The sequence below is a fragment of the Stegastes partitus genome, unplaced genomic scaffold, assembly GCF_000690725.1.
Source record: "Stegastes partitus isolate 25-593 unplaced genomic scaffold, Stegastes_partitus-1.0.2 Scaffold543, whole genome shotgun sequence".
Lineage (NCBI taxonomy): Eukaryota > Metazoa > Chordata > Actinopteri > Pomacentridae > Stegastes > Stegastes partitus.
The window spans coordinates 125,405-147,030 of NW_007578274.1; the positions used below are offsets into that span (position 1 = coordinate 125,405).

Below are 21,626 nucleotides of genomic sequence, written 5' to 3' on the forward strand. Positions count from 1 at the left end.
GCTGTGAGGCGACGGAACCAACTGCTCCACCTCGCAGCCCTCACATTCAGCATGTATATCAATACTTCTTTTGTTGGGATTTTACTCGTTATTATCTGTAATTTAACAAAGTGTCTGTAAAACAACAGCTGAAGGAAGTATTTATCATTTTCAGTCCATAGTATTTATGTGTTTTCTCTTAAATAATGGTGAATATCTGTAAAATAACAGCATTTTATCAGATTTACAGTTAAAAAAAGAGTGTAATTGTGCAAAAGAGTGGATTTTATTTATTAATTTGTGAAAACACAGCTGATTGATGTGGACATTATTTAAAGTTTTGGTTAATGAGGAAATGAACAATTTCTTTGTGATTTTATTGTCTGTAAAATACCTTAATGGGGAAAAACTGTAAAATAACAATAAATTAGTCAAACGACTTTCAGTTTAAAACAATCAAACTTTTATTTTAGGTGTAAAATAGCTGTTTCCAGTATTTATACAAAGCTAAGCTAACTTTCTCGTAGCCTCACAAACAACAGGCAGATATGAGCGTGGCTCAATCAGAATACTCAGAATGATGTTTTACTTATTTTTTAGTCAGAAATCCTCAAATATCACCACCTATAGACTGCATATAAAAGACTGAAGAGCGATTGTGACGTCACCTATTTCCAAATAGGACATTTTTTGACATTTTTTTCTCAAACAAACGTTCTTAGTAAGTGGTGGATCTGACTGGAGGACCTGAGGATGCTACTCGTGGTGCAGATCTGTCCATCACAAGGAAGCCCCGCCCTAAAACAAGCTCTTCTTTATCATCTGTTTTATTCTAAGTTGGACAACAATTCAATAAATGAACACTCTGCTGTAGTCAAAAAGTCTTCAAAGTACCGGTTGAGACCATAAACTTATTGGGGAATAGTTTACAAAGGTAGCAGATCGAGGTAAAACTCATCTTCTCATAGACTTCTATACAAATCTACGAGTCGCCCCCTGCTGGACATTAGCTCCACTTTGCAGAATCTGAAGTCAATCTTGTATATGCAGCCTGTGTTCCCACCAAAGGCCTGATTATATGTAGTGCTTCAGGTAGAAGTGATCAGTACGGTTTTCTACCAGTTTATAGCAGTAAATGCATTTTAAAAGAAACATCGGGGGAATAAAATACAGCATCAAACAAAATACAAAGAGAAAATGAAGGTAACAAAAATAAAAGTGCAGAGTAAAAAGAATACCAAATACAGTCGTGACTTGATAATCAGACACTAAACGTAAAACCTTCTTTTATGTCGGATATCAAGGCTGTCAGATTGTCCAGACGGAGGTCCAGATACAAGGAGGGCTTGATGCTGGAAGGCTCATTAGTTGTTCATTATTGTTCATAGTTGTTATAATAACTAGTAGGGCTGGTCCCAATAGAACTTTCTGCTCTCTGGATATTCAGGCCCAATTAATGATGAATATCAGAATATTGGGTGCAGTCGGGGGACACTTCCACCCCGGGGCAGCGCTCTGACGGGGTGGAAGTGTCCAGAACACACAGGCAGTACTTGGCTGCTGATGCTAGTTTAGTTAGCGCTCACACTTCTGTTTCCTCCATCGGTGGCGGCGGGGGAGTGGCAGATACGCTCCACCGTTACCATCCATGTTTACTTCCATAAACACTGAGCACGCTCGCTGCGTGTGACGTCGTCGTGTCCTCTTCTGCGCATGCGGGACACTTTTGGCTCGTATGAAGTTCACACAGCAGATCACATACAAGTCGCATTGAACTGGAAACGTGAAGGAAGTCACAAAGAAATCCTCATTGAGCATCAAGTCCTGCAGTGTGAACGTAGCCAATCTGTGGGATTGTTCAGTCAGATAATACGCCGTCATCCTGATTGGTGACATTAAATGTCATGTCGGAGTCACAATCCAAGGCTGTCGCTATGTTAAGGCTGTTTTTATGGGTTCTGTTGGTTTTTCCTAAAATCCTGTCGGATAGCAGGTTTAGGATTGTTAAGGGTCCGATCATCGAGTCATGGCTGTACTTCGATTAGCTGCGTCTTCACGATACGACAGATACTTCTAGAATTTGCCGCCACACTGAGACATTTTTCAGATTCATAGTTTAACAGAATATTTTAGCTTCTGGCCAGGAGCAGTCGACGAGACTGCACAGACCTTTTTGAAATAAAGGAACAGAACAAACCCTCTGTTATGTGTGTGGATAAATAAAACTTCTCATCATAAATTTAAAAAAAAAAATACTATAGCATCAGATATTTAGCTTTTTGTTTTTCTCTTCTTGCTGCAGATTCAGAATCCACGTAAAGGATTTGTTCATTCTCGGCTGCAGTCATGAAAAGTTCTAGCTTATCGTTTGCTGCGATACAAAGCAGGGCTTCAAAATCTAGATCACGTGATGCCGTCGCCTTGAAGCAAACCTGCTGATAAACGGACGCTACGACCATCCGTGTGATGCTTCGCTCCATCGCTCCCTGTTAACACTTCGGGGATTGTCTCAGGAATGACACTAAGCAGCCTAAAGGACGGTAAAAAATGAATATGACACAAACTAAATATTCAGGATTATTCTTCCTGTCTTTCCTGTTTTGTCCAGACAGTGCATTTAGGCCGTATGTTTCATTGGTCTTGATGTCTGGAGATGGACCCAGAACATTTGTAAACATCTGGAATTTAACAAACGGTCCATCTACAGCTTCTGAATATTCTTTTTTTTTTTTTTTTTTAATCACCTATTCAGCTCATAAGGAAAACAACGACCTGCTTGTTTTCCTTGTATCATAGCTAAATGGTTTAACTTAATTTCCTCATTTCTGGGATTCAACGTGAACACATAAAACAACAAAGAAATCTAAAAAAATAAAATAATAATACTAAAATATTCAAGTGAAGACTGATAAAAGCATCACGGAGCCACCGGGCAGAGCTTTCAGCAGGAGCTCTGGAAGTGGAAGTTAAGGTGATCAGAACCAGTCCAGAACCAGCGCCGACCTGACGATCGACACAGAAACGACAACTCGCTGTCATCTGACATCTCGGCTCATCGTCGTCGTTTCGTTCCTGACTGTTGTGAAGCAGCGGCGGTGAGAAGAGGAGCGACGGAGCTACTGGTCATCCGACACTCTCAAACACGCTGGTTTTCCTCAAACTGACCAGTTGTGTCTATTTTCTTTGGACATATATTAACTCTGTTCAGGACATTTCATGTTTTTAAACACTTCATGACATCTTGAACGAGGTTACTACTGCACTAAATAGCTTTCCTCCATCTTCTAGACCCCTAGCATGTATATTTTCCTCGCTGCTAACCGACCGCCCTGTTTTTTGGACCGTTTGGCGCCACGTCCACAGAAGAGAGCTCCACCGGTGGGTCCTCATGAGCTGGTCCTGTGAGATGAAAGAGTTTGTTATGAGGAGTGTTTTAAAGGTATATTTATATTTTCATTTTGAGAACGGTGACCTGCCTTTTTTCATGACATGATAAAGGATCCACAGAGGAGGAGCCAGAGACACCAGCTTCAGCAGCTTCAAGAAGATCAGAAGGATTTTGTTCTGCGGACAAAAGTCAGCTGTGGAGGAAAAAAGACACAAATATATGAGTTTTAAGATCATCCATCCATCATCTCTACACCTTAATCCTCATTTGGGTCTATCCCAGCTGACTCAGGGTGAAGGCAGGAACTAACAATATTTGATTTATAGATTCATTTAAAAACAGTTTTAGTTGATCATTAAGTATCTAGAAAGCAACATAAAGCAGATTAACATCCATCCAAGTCCTTCCCACCTGTTCTGACTTGTGCGGTTGCGGGTTTGTTTTGAAGGGTCACGTTCCCGCCGGTGGAAGCGTCGGGCCGAACGACGAAGGCGGAGACTTCTATGAAGTGGTCGGTGGCTGAGGTGAGGTTGGAGACGCTGACGCTCATGAAGGCAGAGCCGTTGGTGTGTTGGTGAAGCAGCGTCTCACATGTGCTGCTGCACACCGTCACGTTGTAAGCGTGTGGCGTCGTCTGCATAAAGGCAGAGACGTTCCAGCTGAGAGTCACGTGACTGGAACCCACCGAGTCCACGGCTACTGACTGTGGGGAGACCGGACCTGGGAGGGTAAACGAGTCAGAGAAATGTTTCAGGAAGTCTAGGTTTGGGTTTGGGTCAGGTACCTGGTCGGAGTTAGAGTGAGGTTGATTCAGTATCACAGTGACATGAAATAAATGAAATGAAAATTATAGAGTAGTGAGAGCACCAAATTACAAAAATAATTAAATAAAAGAATATTAAAGTAGAAGTAGAAATAAAAATAAATAATGCGGCAATATAAAGCAATACTAATCAAAAATGAATCCATAAAAGAAAAGGTTAAGAAAAGTAGAAATACGAAGACAAATAAATAACATAATAAAATAAAAATAATGTATTTTTAGTTATTTTAATTTTTTATTTATTTTAATTTAATTTTAATTATTTTTTTTCATTTTTATTTTAATTTTTAAAATTTATTTATTTTTTAATAATGTTGCTTTAAAAGCAAAGGAGATATGTGCAGAAAAACAACATTCCTACTGCGCACATTTTTCTTCGTATATTTAATAGAAAAAAAATTTTCAAATAAAAATTTAAAAAATAATTTAAAAAAATAAATAAATAAAATAAACAACAACAGATAAATACATAAATAAATAATAAACAAATAAAAATAAATCAAAAATTATTATTATTACTTTATTTATTTTTCTTTATTTTCTACTTTTTTTTTTTTTTAGCCTTTTTTTTTATGGATTCATTTTTGATAAAAAAAAAGCTCGAGAGCAAAAAAAAAAAAAAAAAAAAGTCATGCCATAACATTTTAGGATATTAAGATACACAAAATACTGAAACATGACGATGGAGTCGAGTTCTGATTCGTATCACGTTCACACTAAGTTATTGCAACCAAACCAGGAGGATGAAGTCTAATGATGTGAAACTTATTTATTGTTCAGGTTTCACGCTGCACTATAGGGACCATCCAGAACAATCCAGCAGAAAGAAACTCTACACTAAACTTCACCCTTTTACCTTCTCTGGTTGCAAATGGAGTCAACAACAGCAACAACAAGCATTACTGAAAGATGACAACAACCTGAACCGTATCAAAACAAAAGAGGATGGGAGGCTGTGTGGGAAGCTCAGGTAGAACAGGTAGGACCGGATCCTGTTCATTATGTCTAAACACTTTCGATTGTTTGCCAGATCTGTGTACAAGACGTATCAGTTTCTAACCCTGAAATAAGAACAAAGAAGCATCTCCTACCCTGACAGGCCACCATGTGTTGCTCTTTACAGTAGCGAGCCAGCAGCTTCTTGTCTTCCTTCAGCATGGCCTCCAAACTGGCACAGCAGCCTTCGTAGTTTCTCCTGTACCAGTTCTGGTAGCACAGCTCTTCCCCGTCCACCCACTTCCAGTCAGCCAGGACGCTGTGGCGCCGCAGACCGAGCCAGTAGCTCGCTCTGTTTGCAGCAGTGGCGTTGAGGAGGGTGAAGTAGTGCTCCTCTGTGCTCAGGACAGCGAGGTCCACGTAGTGCCTCCGACAGAACTCCCGGGCTTTGATCCAGGACATCGGCTGCTGGACCAGGACGTACTGTGAGGAGATCTGTCCTGATGCTAGAACATGGCATGACACTGTGGCAGGGGACAGAACAGAGAGAAAAGTAGAGTTAACACCAGCTGTGTCGGGGTTTTAGGCCTGGCAATAAAACAACACAAAGTGACCAGGGAGCCATGTGAAATGACTACAAATAGATGCAAACCAGCTAAAACAGATGCAAAACTACTGGATGGCTGCAAAGAGACCACAAACAGAAGAGAAACAACTGCAAAGAGACACAAAAGGACAATGAATAGAAGTAAATCATCTGCATAGAGACACCAGAAAACCACAAACAGAGATGAAACAACTGCAAAAAGACACAAAAAGACCACAAATAGAGACTGAATATCTGCAAAAGCAGGCAAAGGGAGTAAAACAGCTGTAGGAGACACAAGACAACTAAAAAAAGAGACAAAACAGCTGCAATGAGGCACAAGACAACCACGAAAAGAGACGAAACAGCTGCAAAGTGATGCACAAGGTTGGCAAACAGAAGCAAAAATAAAATCTGAAAAGAGAAGGAAAGCAACCACAGAAATGCAAACTACACAGAGATACAAAATGACAGGAGAGATGCAAAAAGACTATAAAAAGATATAAAACAACAAAAAAAGAGTTTCAAAACAATTACATAAACATGCAAGATGGCTGCAAAGAGACACAAAAAGACTGTAAATAGAGATTAAACATCTACAAAAGCAGGCAAAGGGAGTAAAACAGCTGCAGGAAACACAAAAAGACAACAAACAGAGATGAAAAAGCTACAAAGAGAGGAAGACAACCACAAAAAGTAGGCAACACAACTGTAAAGAGACACAAGACAACCACAAACAGATGCAAACAAACACAAAAGGACCACAAACAGAAGTGAAACAACTGCAAAGACACATAAGACACTCGGTCTTTCTGATGTGTGACTCGGGGGTCTGATGTCTGTCTCATCATCTGCCAGCACCTCATTCTGACTTGAACTATCAACAACATTTGCCGTTTCATCACAGTTTCTGTAGAGGATGCTGATTTACTCTCTTGTTTAAATGCTTTCCTGTAGCAGCTGCAGACAACTGATGAACTCTATGAAGACTCCAGTGATGCACAGCAGGAGCTTCTGTGTTTGTCTTCACATTGAAGTGCACAACGACAAGCTACGACAATCGTGAACCAAGTTAAAGAAGCTTTTACCCAGAACAGCCAGCCACTGCAGCGCCTGCGTCTCATTGGCGTACATACAGCAGAGTCCGAGTGTATTCCTGGAAGGCGGTTTGTGCTTCTTCCTTCCTTTCCACCAAACAGCGGATCATTTGCTGGACGATATTTTCCAGAACCGTGCTGAGTCTGCAGCATGTTCCTCGACCTGTTCCCTCCCTCTCCTCCCTCTCATCTGACCTCCTTCTGCTCAGGGAAGTTTATAACATCACCTCACGCTGGAAGGGTGACGCAAGAGCTGGAAGGACGAGTGGGCGCGTCCAGAGCTGACTGATCACCTGCAGCAGGAAGTTCTCAGGAATAGTTTGCAAACTACGTTCTGGTATAAAAGTCGTGCATTTTTCTGCTCCTTTTAAAGATTCTGCTTTCCCAAAAACACGTCTCTCATTTCCAACTTTGCAAACATTTCCAATCTGCTTGGGCGTCGCCAAACTTCTGTACTTTCTGATTACAGAGGTGAAGCAACAAAGACCGATTGTGCGCCTGAGCGGCCTGTAACTGAATATCAGAGAGGAAGGAGTGGGATTTTATCGACGAGGACGAGGCTAAAAATAGCACAGCTCCACCCTGAGGTTTATTTTAAGCAGCAGCCTGGTTAATGTTAGTTTTAGTGTACAATTAGAACAAACACAGGGTTTAGAAATGCACCAAGAGTAACCACGGAGAAGGCCAGTGACGTCCAAAGAGGTCACGGCTTTTATCTGCGTCTGAATTGGAAGGCGTCTGATAGAACAATGTGCATTTCATCACAGGCTGAGCAGCGGTTTCGGGTATTAAACATCCTGCAGGTGATCTCTAGTCTCAGGTATTTGTCCCGTGTGGCAGCGGCTGAGACATTTCACCAAGCAGTGATCGGATCTAGATCTTGGGGCTGATTTAGGGCTTCTTGTAGAGCCAATTTTTCACTCGCTGCTTATCTGATGATTTGCACTTTTTGTCTTGTTGCTGATCAACAAAGCAGTTTGTGGAAGTGATCTGCTGCAGTTAACACTAAAATACGCAGCCTCACAAGGTGTTCTCGTGTTTGGTTGCTTGCTTTTGCACTTGCAGATAATAAGAAATATATCTGTAATCCAAGTGCACGCTCTGTGTTGTGGTGCAGTGAGGCTGAGCTGGAGGCCCGGCGATGCAGACGTAGTGTTTGTCTAAAGTGTTGCTCTGCACTCTTTTGCAGACGTCTGTGGTGAGGAGGCCACACTGCATCATTATCGCCTCCACATCTCTGCACATCTCTGTGAACATGTTAGCCATAAGAGTTACCGCATCTGAAGGGTCCTTCTTTAGCTTTTGTCTTCAAAGGAAGCCTTCACCGCAGGACTTGTGCACAAACTGTTCTCTCAGGTCTGGTCTGGTCACATACTTGCAAGTGAGAATTTTTCGGCGTGGAGCTCGTTGCCAAGCGGACTTTACTCTGAGTTCTATTGATGTGTAACTTTCGTCTGAGATGCTGCAGCTTCCAAAATAAACAACACTCTGTTTGTCCGTCCATCCATCATCTCTACACTGGTTAAACCTCACTAGAGGGGGCGGAGTCTATCCCAGCTGACTCAGGCTGAAGGCAGGTTCACCTGGACAGGTAACCAGTCTATCACAGGGCTACACTTAGAGACAGACAACCAAGCACACTCACATTCACACCTACGGACAATTTACAATCACCAATTAACCTCAGCATGTTTCTGGACTGTGGGAGGAAGCCGGAGAACCCGGAGAGAACCCACGCTGCACGGGGAGAACATGGAGACTCCACGCAGGAAGATCCCGGGTGTCCTCACCGGGACGCGAACCGGCGACCTTCTAGCTGCGAGGCGACGGTGCTAACCACCGATCACTCTATTTATGTGTTACGTCATGTATTATCAACAAATGTCAAGTAAAAGCTGAATAAAAAAATTCACAAATTCACTCACGCTGACAGACTGTACGATAAAATCAGATTCCCAGGTTTAACTCAGGTAGAGACAGTAGCACATATAATGCTGTTTTCCATGAGACGCCCTTTAATGTGTCAAACATGCATTAAAACAATCTACAGAAGTCAATATTTTGTCAGAAGTTACTTAAATCACTGATAAATAATCTGTGATGACATTCAGTTTTGTATTTTCTGTGTTGGACTGAATTTTCTAACCGAATTTCAGTGTATTCAGCACAACAATTCATAATAATTGAATATTACATGATGTCTGTTGTATCCTCTAAGACACGAAACATGACAGCTGGTGTGAAGTGATGGTTGGACGGCTTTGGTCTTGTGGTTAGTTCGGGATAGGAGGCAGGAAATGTGCAGTTTCTCAAGAAGAAAGCGAGCTGTGGGTACCATGTGACCCGACAACATGCACCGGCCCCGTTGGATGATAACTACAGATCCCAGACGTGGAAGCGCTGGTCTGCTCCGGCTGAGAAGATCCGAGTGTTGTCCGGGTTTACGGCCAAGTGCAGGACTCGATGAGAATGACCTGGAAGAAAACAGCAGCAGCAGCGTTATTTCAATTCAATTCAATTTTATTTGTATAGCGCATATTTACAACAACAAGTCATCTCATAGCGCTTCACAAAGGCAGAAACAGAAACATCCAACAATTCAAACATATGGATTCCCTATAAGCTTCAGCAGTCTGCAAGCAGTGGGAAGGAACCGAAAACCCCCACAGGGGAAAAAAAACCTCCGACAGAACCAGGCTCAGGGAGGGACGGCCATCTGCCTCCACCGGTTGGGTGGATGTAGGATGAATTATACAATTTAGTTTACAGTTAAACAAGTTAAACAAGCTATTAGAAGTTATTAAGTCACTGCTGTAGTTCAAAAAAACATCAAATAGATCCTGACTATCAAACATGTTTCACACAAGCACCTGATTTAAATAAAGATAAAACAGTTAATGAAGAGATGCACGTGTAAGATTATAGGATTTGTTGTATTTTCAGACTTTTTGTTGGGTGATGAAAAAAAGTGTTTTTATGTGGTTCCAGTGATTCAGAGGAGGAGATTCTGTGCCGCACAACTGTGGCAGAAAATCTGCCGAGAAAATTGCGACAGGATCGATGCAAACTCTTGTAAGTAAATTCAGAGAAATAACAAAGCGGTGTCAGAGCGGCCTGCTTCTTTAAACGTTGTGGAAAACTTGAAGATCGTCTCTCAAAGCAACCACAACCACAAGTTCTTCGCAGCGACGGAAAGTATCACCACTCAGCGGTTACGATTCAGGGCAAGATAACCCTCCAACAAAAGGGATTCTCAGTAAACTAGCAAGATCCACACAATGCCTTTTATCTTTTTAATTAATTTATCTCCTCTCTTGATCTGACGAGGGGAAATTCTGCAGCCAAACTCTGGATAAAAATCAACCAAGCTTGAGTTCATAAACACCATAAATGAAGCGTCTTTTTGCTTTTCTTGACTTCTTCGCTCTCGAGAAGTCACAAGAAACTCTGACATCTCATATCAAATGCAACTGGTTTGAATGTGTTTAATTAACAGTTTCACGTCGACTTGACGAATGAGTCAGGCTGGTTTTCAGATATCTCACCGGTGTGATGTTCATATTACTCAGCGTGCACACTGATGTCAGCTGCATTTATTTCTATGAGGGTGTCGGGAATGTGTTAAACAGAAACTGTCGAGGCCTGCAGTGATGTTATTTTAGGTTTCTAACCTTTAAGCTGGTGGACCGGGCCGAGGGAGGGAAACTTCCACGTCCAGCAGGCGACGTGGTGATGAGGAAGGCCGTGACCAGTGATCAGATATCGCTTCTTTTCAGCCCATCTTAAGGAGCAGATCTGTAAAATCGAGCCATCAGGAGTAAACTACGGAGCCTACACACACAGAAAAGTTGCTTTAAGTCCTGAGAACCTGTGAATTCGTGCTGACGGACGTCACACAGGAGCCCGACTGAGTGTCCCAGATTCTCAGCTGTCCGTCCTTCCATCCCCCTCCTGTGGCGATCACCTGTCGTTGCCATGGACACCATCCCATCGCCTGAACACACAAACACACACAATCCAGCAGCATGATGGGGCAGCCGGTTGAGATTAGTCATCTGAACACGCAGTTGTTTGCAATATGTGGTTGTGTCAGTCGTGAAAACCACAAACACTGCTCTCCGTGTGAAACGATGCAGGCGATGCTTTTGCAAATCAAGAAATGTCAAATCTAAATATGCACCGCCGAGTCGTGTTTTTACAGGTGGGGCTGCACAGATGGGGGTATTAGCTGTTTGGTGCATCCGTCATTCACAGCTGAAACATCTTCACAGATACTGGGTGGGTTTCAGATGAGCTGTGAGAAGTTTGGCTGAAATAACTCGATCAGCTACCAGCAAGTGTGATGACACGACAGCAAATATTAGCACGCAAACATTCCTAATTATGACAGAGACCGTGGCAAAGACAGTTCCTGTACGTTAACAAGTCGTTGTGAGCGTGGCGGCATTTACAGCAAAAAAAGGCTCATTACAGTCACACGAGTGGAGCCCAAGACACAGAAACTACTTCCTGTTTTAATGTTTTCTTGTTTCACTAAACTGAAATACTTTGAATGTGGCTTTTTTCAAGTCAAAACACAAAACCTCCATTTATCAAGTCCCATTAGTCTCCAGCACACTGACCTTGACAGCACTGGGCTGTTTCACTGTCATGATTGGCTGACGTGACCTTTCCACTCCAGCGACGTCGCTATCCCAGATGTGCAGGAGCCCCTCCGTGGAGCCGCTGGCCAACCAGTCGCCCCCCGGCGACCACTGCAGGCTGCAGATGCCCTCCTTCTGGACGGCTGCACCCACCAGAGGCCAAGAGGCCCGAGGGTCCAGGTGGTGGATGTGTCCGAGGACTGAGCCGCTGCTCTTCCCAGAAAAAAAATTAAAATTTCATTTAAGAGTTTGTTTTGATTGAAACAGGTTTTTTTCATCTACATTCAACCCTAGTGAGGATTAAGCAGTGTTTAGATGATGGATTGATTGATGGATGAGTGGATGGATGGATGGATGGGTGGGTGGATGGATGGATGGATGAATGGATGGATGGATGGATGGATGGATGGGTGGATGGATGGATGGATGGATGGATGGATGGATGGATGGGTGGATGGGTGGATGGATGGATCTACATTCATTCATGGGTAAACCACCTACAGTCGTGAACAGAAGTCGACATGTCTCTGAAACCGATGCATCTTTGCCACCAAAAAACAAATCATGAATTTAGATTTTTTTAAAAGATTTTACAGTCTGTCACAAAAGCGAGTGGGGCCCAATTTGAACATCTTCACTGAGGAGTGTACGGCTTTTGCTGCCAGCGGTTTAGACATTAATGTCTGTGCATTGAGTTATTTTGAGGGGACAGTAAATGTACACTGTTAAACAGCTGTACTACTTTACATGTGAGCAAAGCATCGTTTCTTCAGCGTTGGCACATGAAAAGATAAAATAAAATATTTGCAGAAATGTGAGCACACTGGGTCACAAATATGAATACAGCAACTTTATTAATTAAGACGAACTCTGAATATTTTAACTACAAACTATTATAAAATGTTCCTTAGTGAGTGAACTTGTAGATGTTTTACTTTAAGACATTTCATCAAAGCCTCTCAGCACAGATTTAACTAAAATATAAACCTATGAAAAGGCTGAACGAAGGCTTGATTACATCGTCATGCTTGTTTTATTATTGTATATGTATATTTCTAATCATCAGCAGTATTTCCTCCTTTAACCAGCCCTGCTTTATTCATTGCTGTAGGTCCTGGTGCTGTAAGTTGGTCCGGATGTTTCTGGGTCTATTATCCAACTCAGTCCAGTGTGATATTGTTTTTTCTGGAATATTTTTGTGCTGTTTTATCTGATTTAGAATTTAAAATGTGCATCTGAAAAGTTCTCTATATAATATTTTATGTATTTGTGTTTTAATTTAAGCTGACTTATTACAGGCTCTTGTTTTGGATTTTGAGGATTGTGCAGTTATAGATCCACCAGCAGGACGTTTGTCATCCTGAGTTGTACTTTACTGTGTATTCACTGTATCACCAGGGTCCTCCAAAAAACTCTAAAAAACTGGAGTCATTTTGTGTCATTTCAGCTCTGATGAAGTTCATGAAGCTCAAAAACAAATACTGGGCACTGCTTAGAAAACTCATTCTTTCTGTACCTGCTGAGTAACTGCTGCTTCCAGGAAAGGCCTCCGACCACAGCCAGGTGTGAAGGCAGACGCCTCACGCTCTGCTTCTGTTCGACGTCCCACAACTAAGGAGTCAAAGAGAGACAGAGACACACCACAAACCGTCATCCTGCTGATTCAGCTGAGTGCTACACCTCCCCCCATGTCAGAGACCCTCAGACCACAGTGTGTGTGATTCACTTTCCAACCGCCGTGCGCTCATTTACTCGAACTTACCTGCGTCTCCCCTCGTCTGGTCCCAATGCACAGAGTTCTGCCGTCCCCGCTCCAGCGCAGACACGAGATGGACCGGCGGTGGGTTCCTCCTGGTGGTTGTGGACTCGGGTCCAAATGTCCCATCAGAGTACAGGTTTCTGAATTCCAAAGGTGAACAGAGGAGCCCAGAGCTAACGCCACCAGACCGTCACAGCTGCAGTCCAGGAGATCAGTGTCTGACGGGGAGGAGATGGAGGAAGAGGCCTTACCACAAACAGAATGAATCCTACCTGATAGCATCTTATCATCTGAATCATATTATAATGGAAGTGTAGTTTTACTCTGGTTGAAGCCAGAGCCTATATTTTGCTTCTTGCTTGCAGCACTTTGAGGTGACCTCAGAGGGTTCTTCCTTTAAGGTCATTTCACCCCATCATGAGATTCTGGTTGCTTCTTAACAGCTTATATGGCCGTAAACACGATTCAGTGAGTTCAGCTAGACTGAAATCAGCTCCTAAACTGCTCAACGTGCATGTTTAGTTGTAAAATTCGAGTTGTCGATACCAACAAATCCACAAAATCAGTAGCAGCTGGTTATATTCCTGGAGGCTGCTTTAGTTGGAGCTGATGAGTCAGTGTGAGGATTGTTAATGGACTGATGAACCCATAAACACTTTATTATTTTCTGTCAGTTCACTCTTGACTAATTCTGGTGTTATGAAAAATATGTATTCATCCACCAATGAAAATAGTCCCTCAACAATTGCACATTTTTTTCTCCTGTTTTTAATAATATTTGCTCATTCAGACTCTTTTAAAAACTGAATGATGTGTTTATGATCCATTGTTAAAGGTTAATATCTTGAGTAGGAACTAATAAACTCGGTGTTAAGAACCACTGAAAGGTCATCACCTCTTCATGGGATGTGCTAACAAAGCGTTTGCTGTCGCCAGCTTCATCCTCTGAACTCAGAGACATAAACAGATCACATGTGCTTGTAGACAGAGTTCAGGTCTTGCATCTCTTACAGTAGTCGTTCTGCAGCGATGGCGCCCCCAACTGCATCACTGACTGACCCCCAGACGCATCGTTCAAGACGCCAAACGGCTGCAAATCACGTCTTCTCCCGTCAGAACCTGCGAAGGGAAAATAAACACAAATGCAGTCATGCAAAACACACACATGCATCTTGGTGTTAAAGCAATAATTTTCACTAAATTTAAGCCAATGGTTGTAAAAGAAAACCAGACATGATTGTAGAATTGCAGGAAACAACCACCTCACACCACATTTAACACGAGACCTCCATAAACTTCACAAGATAAGAAAAACTTGTGATTATCTCACAGGAGATAATGTAAAAACAGAATTACATCAGCAGCTTTGAGCAGAACCACACATAACAAGGAGTATTGTGACACTTTGCTGATGAACATTCAGATAATCAGATCAGTGGAGCTGTACCAGCCTGCTGGAAGTTCCCCGTTCTTTTACCTGCAGCCGTCCACGCCCATTCCTGCAAAAACAGTAAATCATTCTGTTTAGAAGCAGTCTTGTACGAAGTTTAGAATCATATTTCTTCTGATATTCAGATTTAATAGAGAAAAACAAAGTTAGCATTTACAACGTGTGCCAGTTTTCTGACCAAGTTCGTCCATGTTTTATGTCGTTTGTGGCATAATGACACTAAACTTCTGCAGCAATGAGTTAATAATTCTTTAGGGCTTTTATTCCACTTTTATTTTAGTGATGTGTCAACACAAACTGGGCAATGCTCTTGATGTGAAAGGAGATTTATTTAGTTGAAGTAAGACATTTCCACCAAAAAACCCAAACTCTGTTTCCTTCTCGTTACCCGTCTGAAAGAAAGAAAACCCACAGGAGGGAGTCCAACGCCCCCTTAAACTTCCCCGTCTCTCTGCACAGCTTTCGTTTTTATTTGTCTTGTGAGATGATGACACAACACAAAACACAAACAGGCCGATGAAACTCTCTGAAACAAACCTGCTCAGTGGCATTTTCTGTGGCAGGCCGTCGGCTTCCAGCGCTCGCTGGTTTAACTGGCTCACGGCGGGACACACCTGATGAAGCAGAAATAAAATGACTTCCATCAGAAAACAGTGCTGGGACAGATGTGTCTGTGTGGGGAAACATCTGGATGTGACGGTGAAGATCATAGAAAAAAGAATGCAGACGAAACCAAATAACCTCTTATATCATGACTGACAATAGATTTAAAGTCTAATGTTGATGCTACTATGGGGGGTTAAATCTAATTCTGGTGATCAGAACAGTTTATTTGTTATTACGTGTTTTTAACATTCAGCCCTGAAATGTGGCAACAGGAGAGCTGTGACTGGAGGTCACAGCTCTCCTGTTGATTGTTTCTCCTGTTGCTCTCCAAGTATTTCTCTTTTTTTCCCCCCGTTATTTGATAAAGCAGTTGAGGGAGAGACAGTAAGGTGGGGAAGAAGAATGGGGGAAAAGGGCCCTGAGCGGGATTTGAACTCATGACCTCTGCATCGAGGACTTCAGCTCCTGAACATGGGACGCCAGCCCAGCCAGGTGAGCTACAGCAGTGCCAGAGGTGAAGCATTTCACAGTTGAACCATGAACATGCTGCAGGACATGGAATGTACTGACATAAAAGTAGCATTTAATGAAATTTAACAAGCAGAGATAATCATACAATGCAATATAATATGTACTGTGTAAGCAGCCATTGAGTGAATCACAGGTTACGTTTCACTTTATGCCACTTAAAATGAAATTAAAGATGCCGAACTGCTCCTAGAGATGGTAAAAAGATCAGAAAACCAGCTGCAGGTGATCTATGCCACTATAATGTGCGACTGCAGCAAAGGCCAACAATAAAAATCCGACACTACAAGATTTTTCCTTCTTACTTTGGTTAAAAACTGAGTTCGGCTCATTTCTTGGTTTACTGATCTGAGTTCAGACAAGCTAAACATCACAGATCACCTCATGGTGTCGACATTCCTCTGTGATGAGCTGTGTCCTTTGATACCTGGAGGGTTTCTCCAAAGGACGCTCTCTGCTGATTCACGGTTCCTCGGTGGGGAATCCAGCTCCAGCCTCTGACAGACTGCATCAAACTCAAAGCTCTGCTGCCGCCAAGGGGCCGCCGGTGTACTCGCAGTCGGACGCCCTGTGCTGCTCCTCTGGAGGATCCAGCTCCTGAAGCGCTTGTATGTCACTTCATGGGCATCCAGCTGCTCCTGAGAAGACAAAACGTAACATTAACAATGAAAAATACTGTAAAAAATGATCTTAAAATACTGAAAACTGACCCTCAAAGCGACCTTTTAAAGGAAACCAGTTCAAGGGGCTGATATTTTATCTGCAGCTACTCAACAACTACACAATGTCTGTTGTGACGTATTTGTGTACTGAAGCAGCCACACTTCTTGTGATAGTTTGCTAAGCGACTGTTTGTAGTCTCCAGAGCAGCAGATAAGACGTTGCCGTGGTTACTGAGATGCTGATGGTGGCGGTTATGAAGGTCACCGGCTCATTTGTGTTTATTCGGCGGTTGCTAAGATTGTTGCTAGGTGGTTGCTAAGCCTCTTTGCGTGGTTGCTGCTATCTGGTTGCTAAGTAGTTGCTATGACATTCAGGCTAGTTGCAACCAGAGATGTGACACAAGAGAGTTTGGTCACTTAAAGAATCCTGAACAGAAATCCATGAGAGGATTCCAAAGAGGCAAAGATGGAGGCCGTGTGACACATGGTCCACCCGTCCCACTAGGGCCAGTACACTAGAATCCATCCATCCATCATCTATACACCGCTTAATCCTCACTAGGGTCATGGGGGCTGGAGTCTATCCCAGCTGACTCAGGGACCTTCTAGCTGTGAGGCAACGATGCCAACAACTGAGCCACCACACGAGAATCCAAAACCATAAATCTGATCATATTCCCATGTCTCCAAGAGTGTACGCATTCTTCTCCACATACATCATGCAGTCCAAAATGTATGCCGATGAAGGGCGCACAGCTGCAACAAAGGCAACAGTCCACATGCTTGGCAGTAGCGTGCACGCTCGGATAACATGGATAGGACATGTTGCACTAGTATGGACCAGAGTTCTTCAAGTTCAACACATTAGATAAGTGACATAACAACAACTGGTGGTTCGTATGTCAAAACCAGTGATTTGTTTTGTGACAGACAAACCAGGAAACATGCAGCCAGTTGTCTTGTTGCAGTGTCAGGAAACAGGGCGCTTGTATCGTAGAATAAGGAGGAAAATGTGTTTTAAACCTAATTTTAGGTAAAGTCACCAGACTGGTGATTCTAGACGTGCAGTTTTTTACATGCCAGTGACGACTGGAAGTGTAGTTATGGCTCTCTCACTATTAATTTAGATTAGGACACGGTCTCTTTAGCCTTTAATAACTGTCTGGGGCGTCACCAAGATGGCTGCTGAGTGACTGGCTGCCTAGTTTTTTATTCAGCTTTTTTCCAGACCTTTGTAAATTTAGGAATGTTTGCAGGAAATATGAGAAGCACACAGTTTAGCAATTAATAATGCTATAAAGATTGTAATTTACATCAAATAGATGCATTCAAATTCAATTTAATTAAAGTTATAAGGGCTTTAAAATAATCAGAACCAGCTGATCTTTCATGCAGCTTTTACACTTTTTGTTTTATTATTTTAATACATATTTTTCTGAGTGACTTTGCACATTAATTTGAATTTAATTTTAAACTTCTTTTCAAATCAAGTACAGTACACACATGTTTAAAATAGTCTTTTCTCACCTCCCTCCTGTCAGCTCAGTGTCAGATATGTGTTTTGTAATATGTAAAATGCTGCTGCAACACTATTTCTGCTGCAATATCAGTGTTTTAAAGTGCTAATGTCACAGTGGTTATTTGTTCTAAAATATATATATTAGGTGGAAATGGCCTGTAACATTCTGACATCCTTACTCCTTGTGTCTGTTTGATCTAAATGCTTCTTTGCCAAATGTCTTTGAGCTGTGCAGCTTTTATTTTGTCCTTTTTATTTTGAAGGCCCTGCCGCTGATCCCGTCTTGTCTTTCTGCGGCTCACTTTACGCACCGACCGTGTGCGCCTTTACGCAGCTCCTCCTCCGGTCCTCCCCGGGACTCAGGGCAGGAGTCCCCGCTCCCACCGCGGCTCCTTCTTCCCCCTCCAAGATGGAGGCCTTAGGGGGCTACCCTGCCAAGTCCTCCAACCCGAAAGCTAAGAAACTGACGGTGCTGCTGAGCATGACCGTCGGCGTTGGCTGTTTGTTCCTCCTGCAGACGCAGCTGGTGAAGCCCAGAAAACCGAAGGATTTTTACTCTTTCGAGGTGAAAGACGCGAAGGGGAGGACGGTGTCTCTGGAGAAGTACCGAGGAAAAGTATGTCCACATCATCAGCTGTCGGTTCAGTTTGGCAAAGAGATCGGTGGAAACTTTCTCCAAGTTGTGCCGTGTTTTTGAGACAGTGGTTTCGTTGCTTGATGCGCATCTCTGAGGCTGTTTGTGATTAACTGCTTTCTCTCCTCTGCAGGCTTCCTTGGTTGTAAACGTGGCGAGTCACTGCGAGCAGACGGAGGCGAACTACAGGTTCCTGCAGGAGCTCCACCGGGAGCTGGGCACGTCTCACTTCAACGTCCTGGCCTTCCCCTGCGGACAGTTCGGGGACACCGAGACCGGGACCAGCCGGGACATCGAGGCCTTCGCCAAGTCCAGCTACGGCGTTACCTTCCCGTTCTTCAGCAGGATCAAGATCATGGGATCAGAGGCTGAGCCTGCCTTCAAGTTCCTCACAGGTACGTTTGACCAAATAACACAAGTTAGAAATGTGCAGAGACTCTGGTTCTGTGTGTGTCCTGGTAGAGCAGGTCTGTGGTGTGTTTATGGACACACTGAGCAGCTGATTGGACCTCCAGTGATCCTGAGTATCAACAAACTTGTCCTCAGCTGCAGCCACAAGTATTAAACCGATAATGACATGAAATGAGAAACGCCAGCAGGCTGTTGCACTTCTGCAGCTATAACCAGCAAATGTTTGGTGTTTTTAACCAGACAAATGAACATAAAATCTATTTCAGTCAGTCCAGTCTGCTGGAGGAAGTCTGTCATGACCTGAACCAGAACCAGAGCCACAGAACAGGCGTCATTTAGCTTCTCCTAAAACCCCTGTGACTGTGGAGCTAAATGTAAAGTTTTAAAGTATTTTAAGGCACCCTCAGGGTAATTTAATCTATTTTTATGCACCTGAAAGAGCAGAACGAGTCTGAGGGAACCAGGATGTAAAATATAGATGTAATTTCTCTGATTTTGGCCTTGCAGGACCTGCTGGTGTGAAATCTCAGTTTATTCTCACGGCTCTTCCTCATGTTTTCTATTTATGGAGCTGCAGAGTTTCCATCCCCATCCATATCATGAACTTTATCGTCTGTTTCTCCAAATAAAACCTCGACAGACTTTAACTCAGCAGTCATGAGACATAATAGAATGATGGATTCTAAAGTAGTTATTTGGTTATTTTGTCTTAACTGTGTTTATTTTTAAGGAAATGTACCAGTTATAGATTTATGTCACTGGATCTAATTACATAATCTATGCTATGAGTTGTACATCCAGTCCTGACAAAGTGTAGTTGCTCTAAAATTCAGTTTTGATGCCATTAGACTTTTTACAACTTCTTAAATTACAGCTCAGCCGGTTAGACATCAGCGTGGGGCTGTAATGTGGATATAAGTTGATTTATGGTGGCTACTGGAAATGCAAATATGCACAATTTAAGCTGCAGCATTTGGGAATTTAAATCCTTGCATTGTAATGTGCCAGCATGTTAGAGTTTCTGGTTTAGATCGATCATACTTATTTAGATTAATTTATGTTATTTAGACACTTACTGGGATGTTTAAGGGAATCTCATGTTCAGTAGTTTGTTCTTTCTTTTATTATTTCATGCCTGTGTTCATGTTTTGTGTCTGTACTGAGTGTTTCTGCCTGTTTTGGCCACGAGATGCTTAAAAAACAGACTTTGAAGGTTGTCTTTGTTGACTAATGAAGATTAAAAGCACCAGTGACACATGTCCTGTAATGTTTTCCTTTTTGTAGATTCTGTGCAGAAAACCCCAAAGTGGAACTTCTGGAAGTTTCTGGTGAGTCCGGAGGGGAAGGTGATCCGGTTCTGGCGAACGGACGAGAACATGGAGAGCATCCGCCAAGAGGCCACGGCGCTGGTACGAGAACTCATCCTGAAGAAGCGGGTGGAGCTATGATGGAGCTACGATGGATGTCAGAGACTGAACTGTTTGCAGCTGAGAGACGTCTCGCTGCAGGATGAAGAAGATCCGCTGGTGTCGGCAGCAGAGGCAGCGACAGTCGGAGTGTCTGAGGGACCATCGTGACAGTCGGGATGAACATTCCTAATAATGACCACTGCTGCAGCTGAAGGATTGTTTCGCCTTTGTTGGGTTTTTTACAAATGTTCAGTTTTGCTTTATTTTCTACTTGGTTCCATCTCTTCCTGATGTTTACATTAAAGCCTGTTTGAAGCATTTTATCCCAGTTTGAGCCTCAAAAACAGCAACAATAAAATGATTCCCTGATCATTTGATTTCAGCATCTTCTGCTGCTGGTTTCTTATGTTTTAGGTCCAGCCATTACACTGGGTTATAAAAAAAATACTTTTTTGAAGGTGTCTAGGATTTTTTCCCTGATTTAGGACATTATTGCAACGCTGAATCCAAAAATGAAATCTGCTTTTCTGTATCAGGTCAGGCTTTTATGCCAACTCGATTTTAAAAAATTGATTTTACCACTAAATCGATCACATTTTTTGACGTTAGCGATTGATTTATTTTAGTGTTTCTCAGATGAAATCGGATTTTAGAGGAAGATTTTCATTTTGTAATCCTTGTAATGAGCTAAATGATCCAACAGTTGATGAGCGTAAACATCTGTAGAGGTAAATACAAGTAAATTGAATGTTTCATCAAATCAAAAAATTTGACCTCAATGAGCAAAACCAATGTGATGTTTGGATTCAGCTCATTGCAATTGTCCAAAACCAGCTCAATAAACTTTGACACCAAAATGGGTGTAAATCTATATACACCACTTAACCCTCACCAGGGTCATGGGGGGTGGAGTCTATCCCAGCTGACTCAGGGTGAAGGCAGGTTCACCTGGACAGGTAACCAGTCTATCACAGGGCTACACTTAGAGACAGACAACCAAGCACACTCACATTCACACCTACGGACAATTTACAATCACCAATTAACCTCAACATGTTTCTGGACTGTGGGAGGAAGCCGGAGAACCCGGAGAGAACCCACGCTGCACGGGGAGAACATGGAGACTCCACGCAGGAAGATCCCGGGTGTCCTCACTGGGACATGAACCAGTGACCTTCTAGCTGCTAACCACCGAG

At 42.7% G+C, this 21,626-nt stretch overlaps 3 protein-coding genes across 3 annotated transcripts in view; 1 reads left to right on the top strand and 2 right to left on the bottom strand.

The window, feature by feature from the left end:
* The window catches only part of LOC103361932 (uncharacterized), an 11,311-nt gene extending 4,322 nt beyond the window's left edge, over positions 1-6,989 (bottom strand). Inside the window, exons 1-4 of the mRNA XM_008288147.1 lie at positions 6,801-6,989; positions 5,282-5,650; positions 3,779-4,087; positions 3,452-3,560 (exon numbers count right to left, since the gene is read on the bottom strand). Coding sequence (XP_008286369.1) covers positions 3,452-3,560; positions 3,779-4,087; positions 5,282-5,650; positions 6,801-6,846 — 833 coding nt within the window. The 5' untranslated portion in view covers positions 6,847-6,989. The remainder of the gene's footprint in view (positions 1-3,451; positions 3,561-3,778; positions 4,088-5,281; positions 5,651-6,800) is intronic.
* A 1,812-nt stretch (positions 6,990-8,801) lies between these two features.
* On the bottom strand, positions 8,802-17,238 carry LOC103361933 (cell division cycle protein 20 homolog B). The gene is made up of 9 exons (XM_008288148.1): positions 17,212-17,238; positions 16,223-16,433; positions 14,223-14,330; positions 13,215-13,429; positions 12,969-13,063; positions 11,432-11,660; positions 10,678-10,803; positions 10,481-10,604; positions 8,802-9,283 (listed from the first exon to the last, which is right to left on the bottom strand). The coding sequence occupies exons 1-9, from the start codon at positions 17,236-17,238 to the stop codon at positions 9,186-9,188; spliced, it is 1,233 nt and encodes a 410-aa protein (XP_008286370.1). The 3' UTR covers positions 8,802-9,185.
* Positions 17,239-18,328: 1,090 nt separating this feature from the next.
* Positions 18,329-20,813, top strand: gpx8 (glutathione peroxidase 8 (putative)). Its single transcript, XM_008288136.1, has 3 exons — positions 18,329-18,592; positions 18,744-19,005; positions 20,306-20,813. Exons 1-3 carry the CDS (start codon positions 18,386-18,388, stop codon positions 20,467-20,469), a joined length of 633 nt encoding a protein of 210 aa, XP_008286358.1. The 5' UTR covers positions 18,329-18,385; the 3' UTR covers positions 20,470-20,813.
* Positions 20,814-21,626: the final 813 nt, after the last annotated feature.

Excerpts from the sequence above, each read along its gene's own strand:
- LOC103361933 (XM_008288148.1), bottom strand. The coding sequence starts at position 17,238 with ATGTGGACTGTTGCCTTTGTTGCAGCT. Across the intron at positions 16,434-17,211 it reads CTGTTGCCTTTGTTGCAGCT|GAGCAGCTGGATGCCCATGA; the intron begins GTGCGCCCTTCA and ends TTGTCTTCTCAG. Across the intron at positions 13,430-14,222 it reads ATCGCTGCAGAACGACTACT|ACACTGATCTCCTGGACTGC; the intron begins GTAAGAGATGCA and ends CCTCCCCGTCAG.
- gpx8 (XM_008288136.1), top strand. The coding sequence starts at position 18,386 with ATGGAGGCCTTAGGGGGCTACCCTGCCAAGTCCTCCAACCCGAAAGCT. Across the intron at positions 18,593-18,743 it reads TGGAGAAGTACCGAGGAAAA|GCTTCCTTGGTTGTAAACGT; the intron begins GTATGTCCACAT and ends TCTCCTCTGCAG. Across the intron at positions 19,006-20,305 it reads TGCCTTCAAGTTCCTCACAG|ATTCTGTGCAGAAAACCCCA; the intron begins GTACGTTTGACC and ends TCCTTTTTGTAG.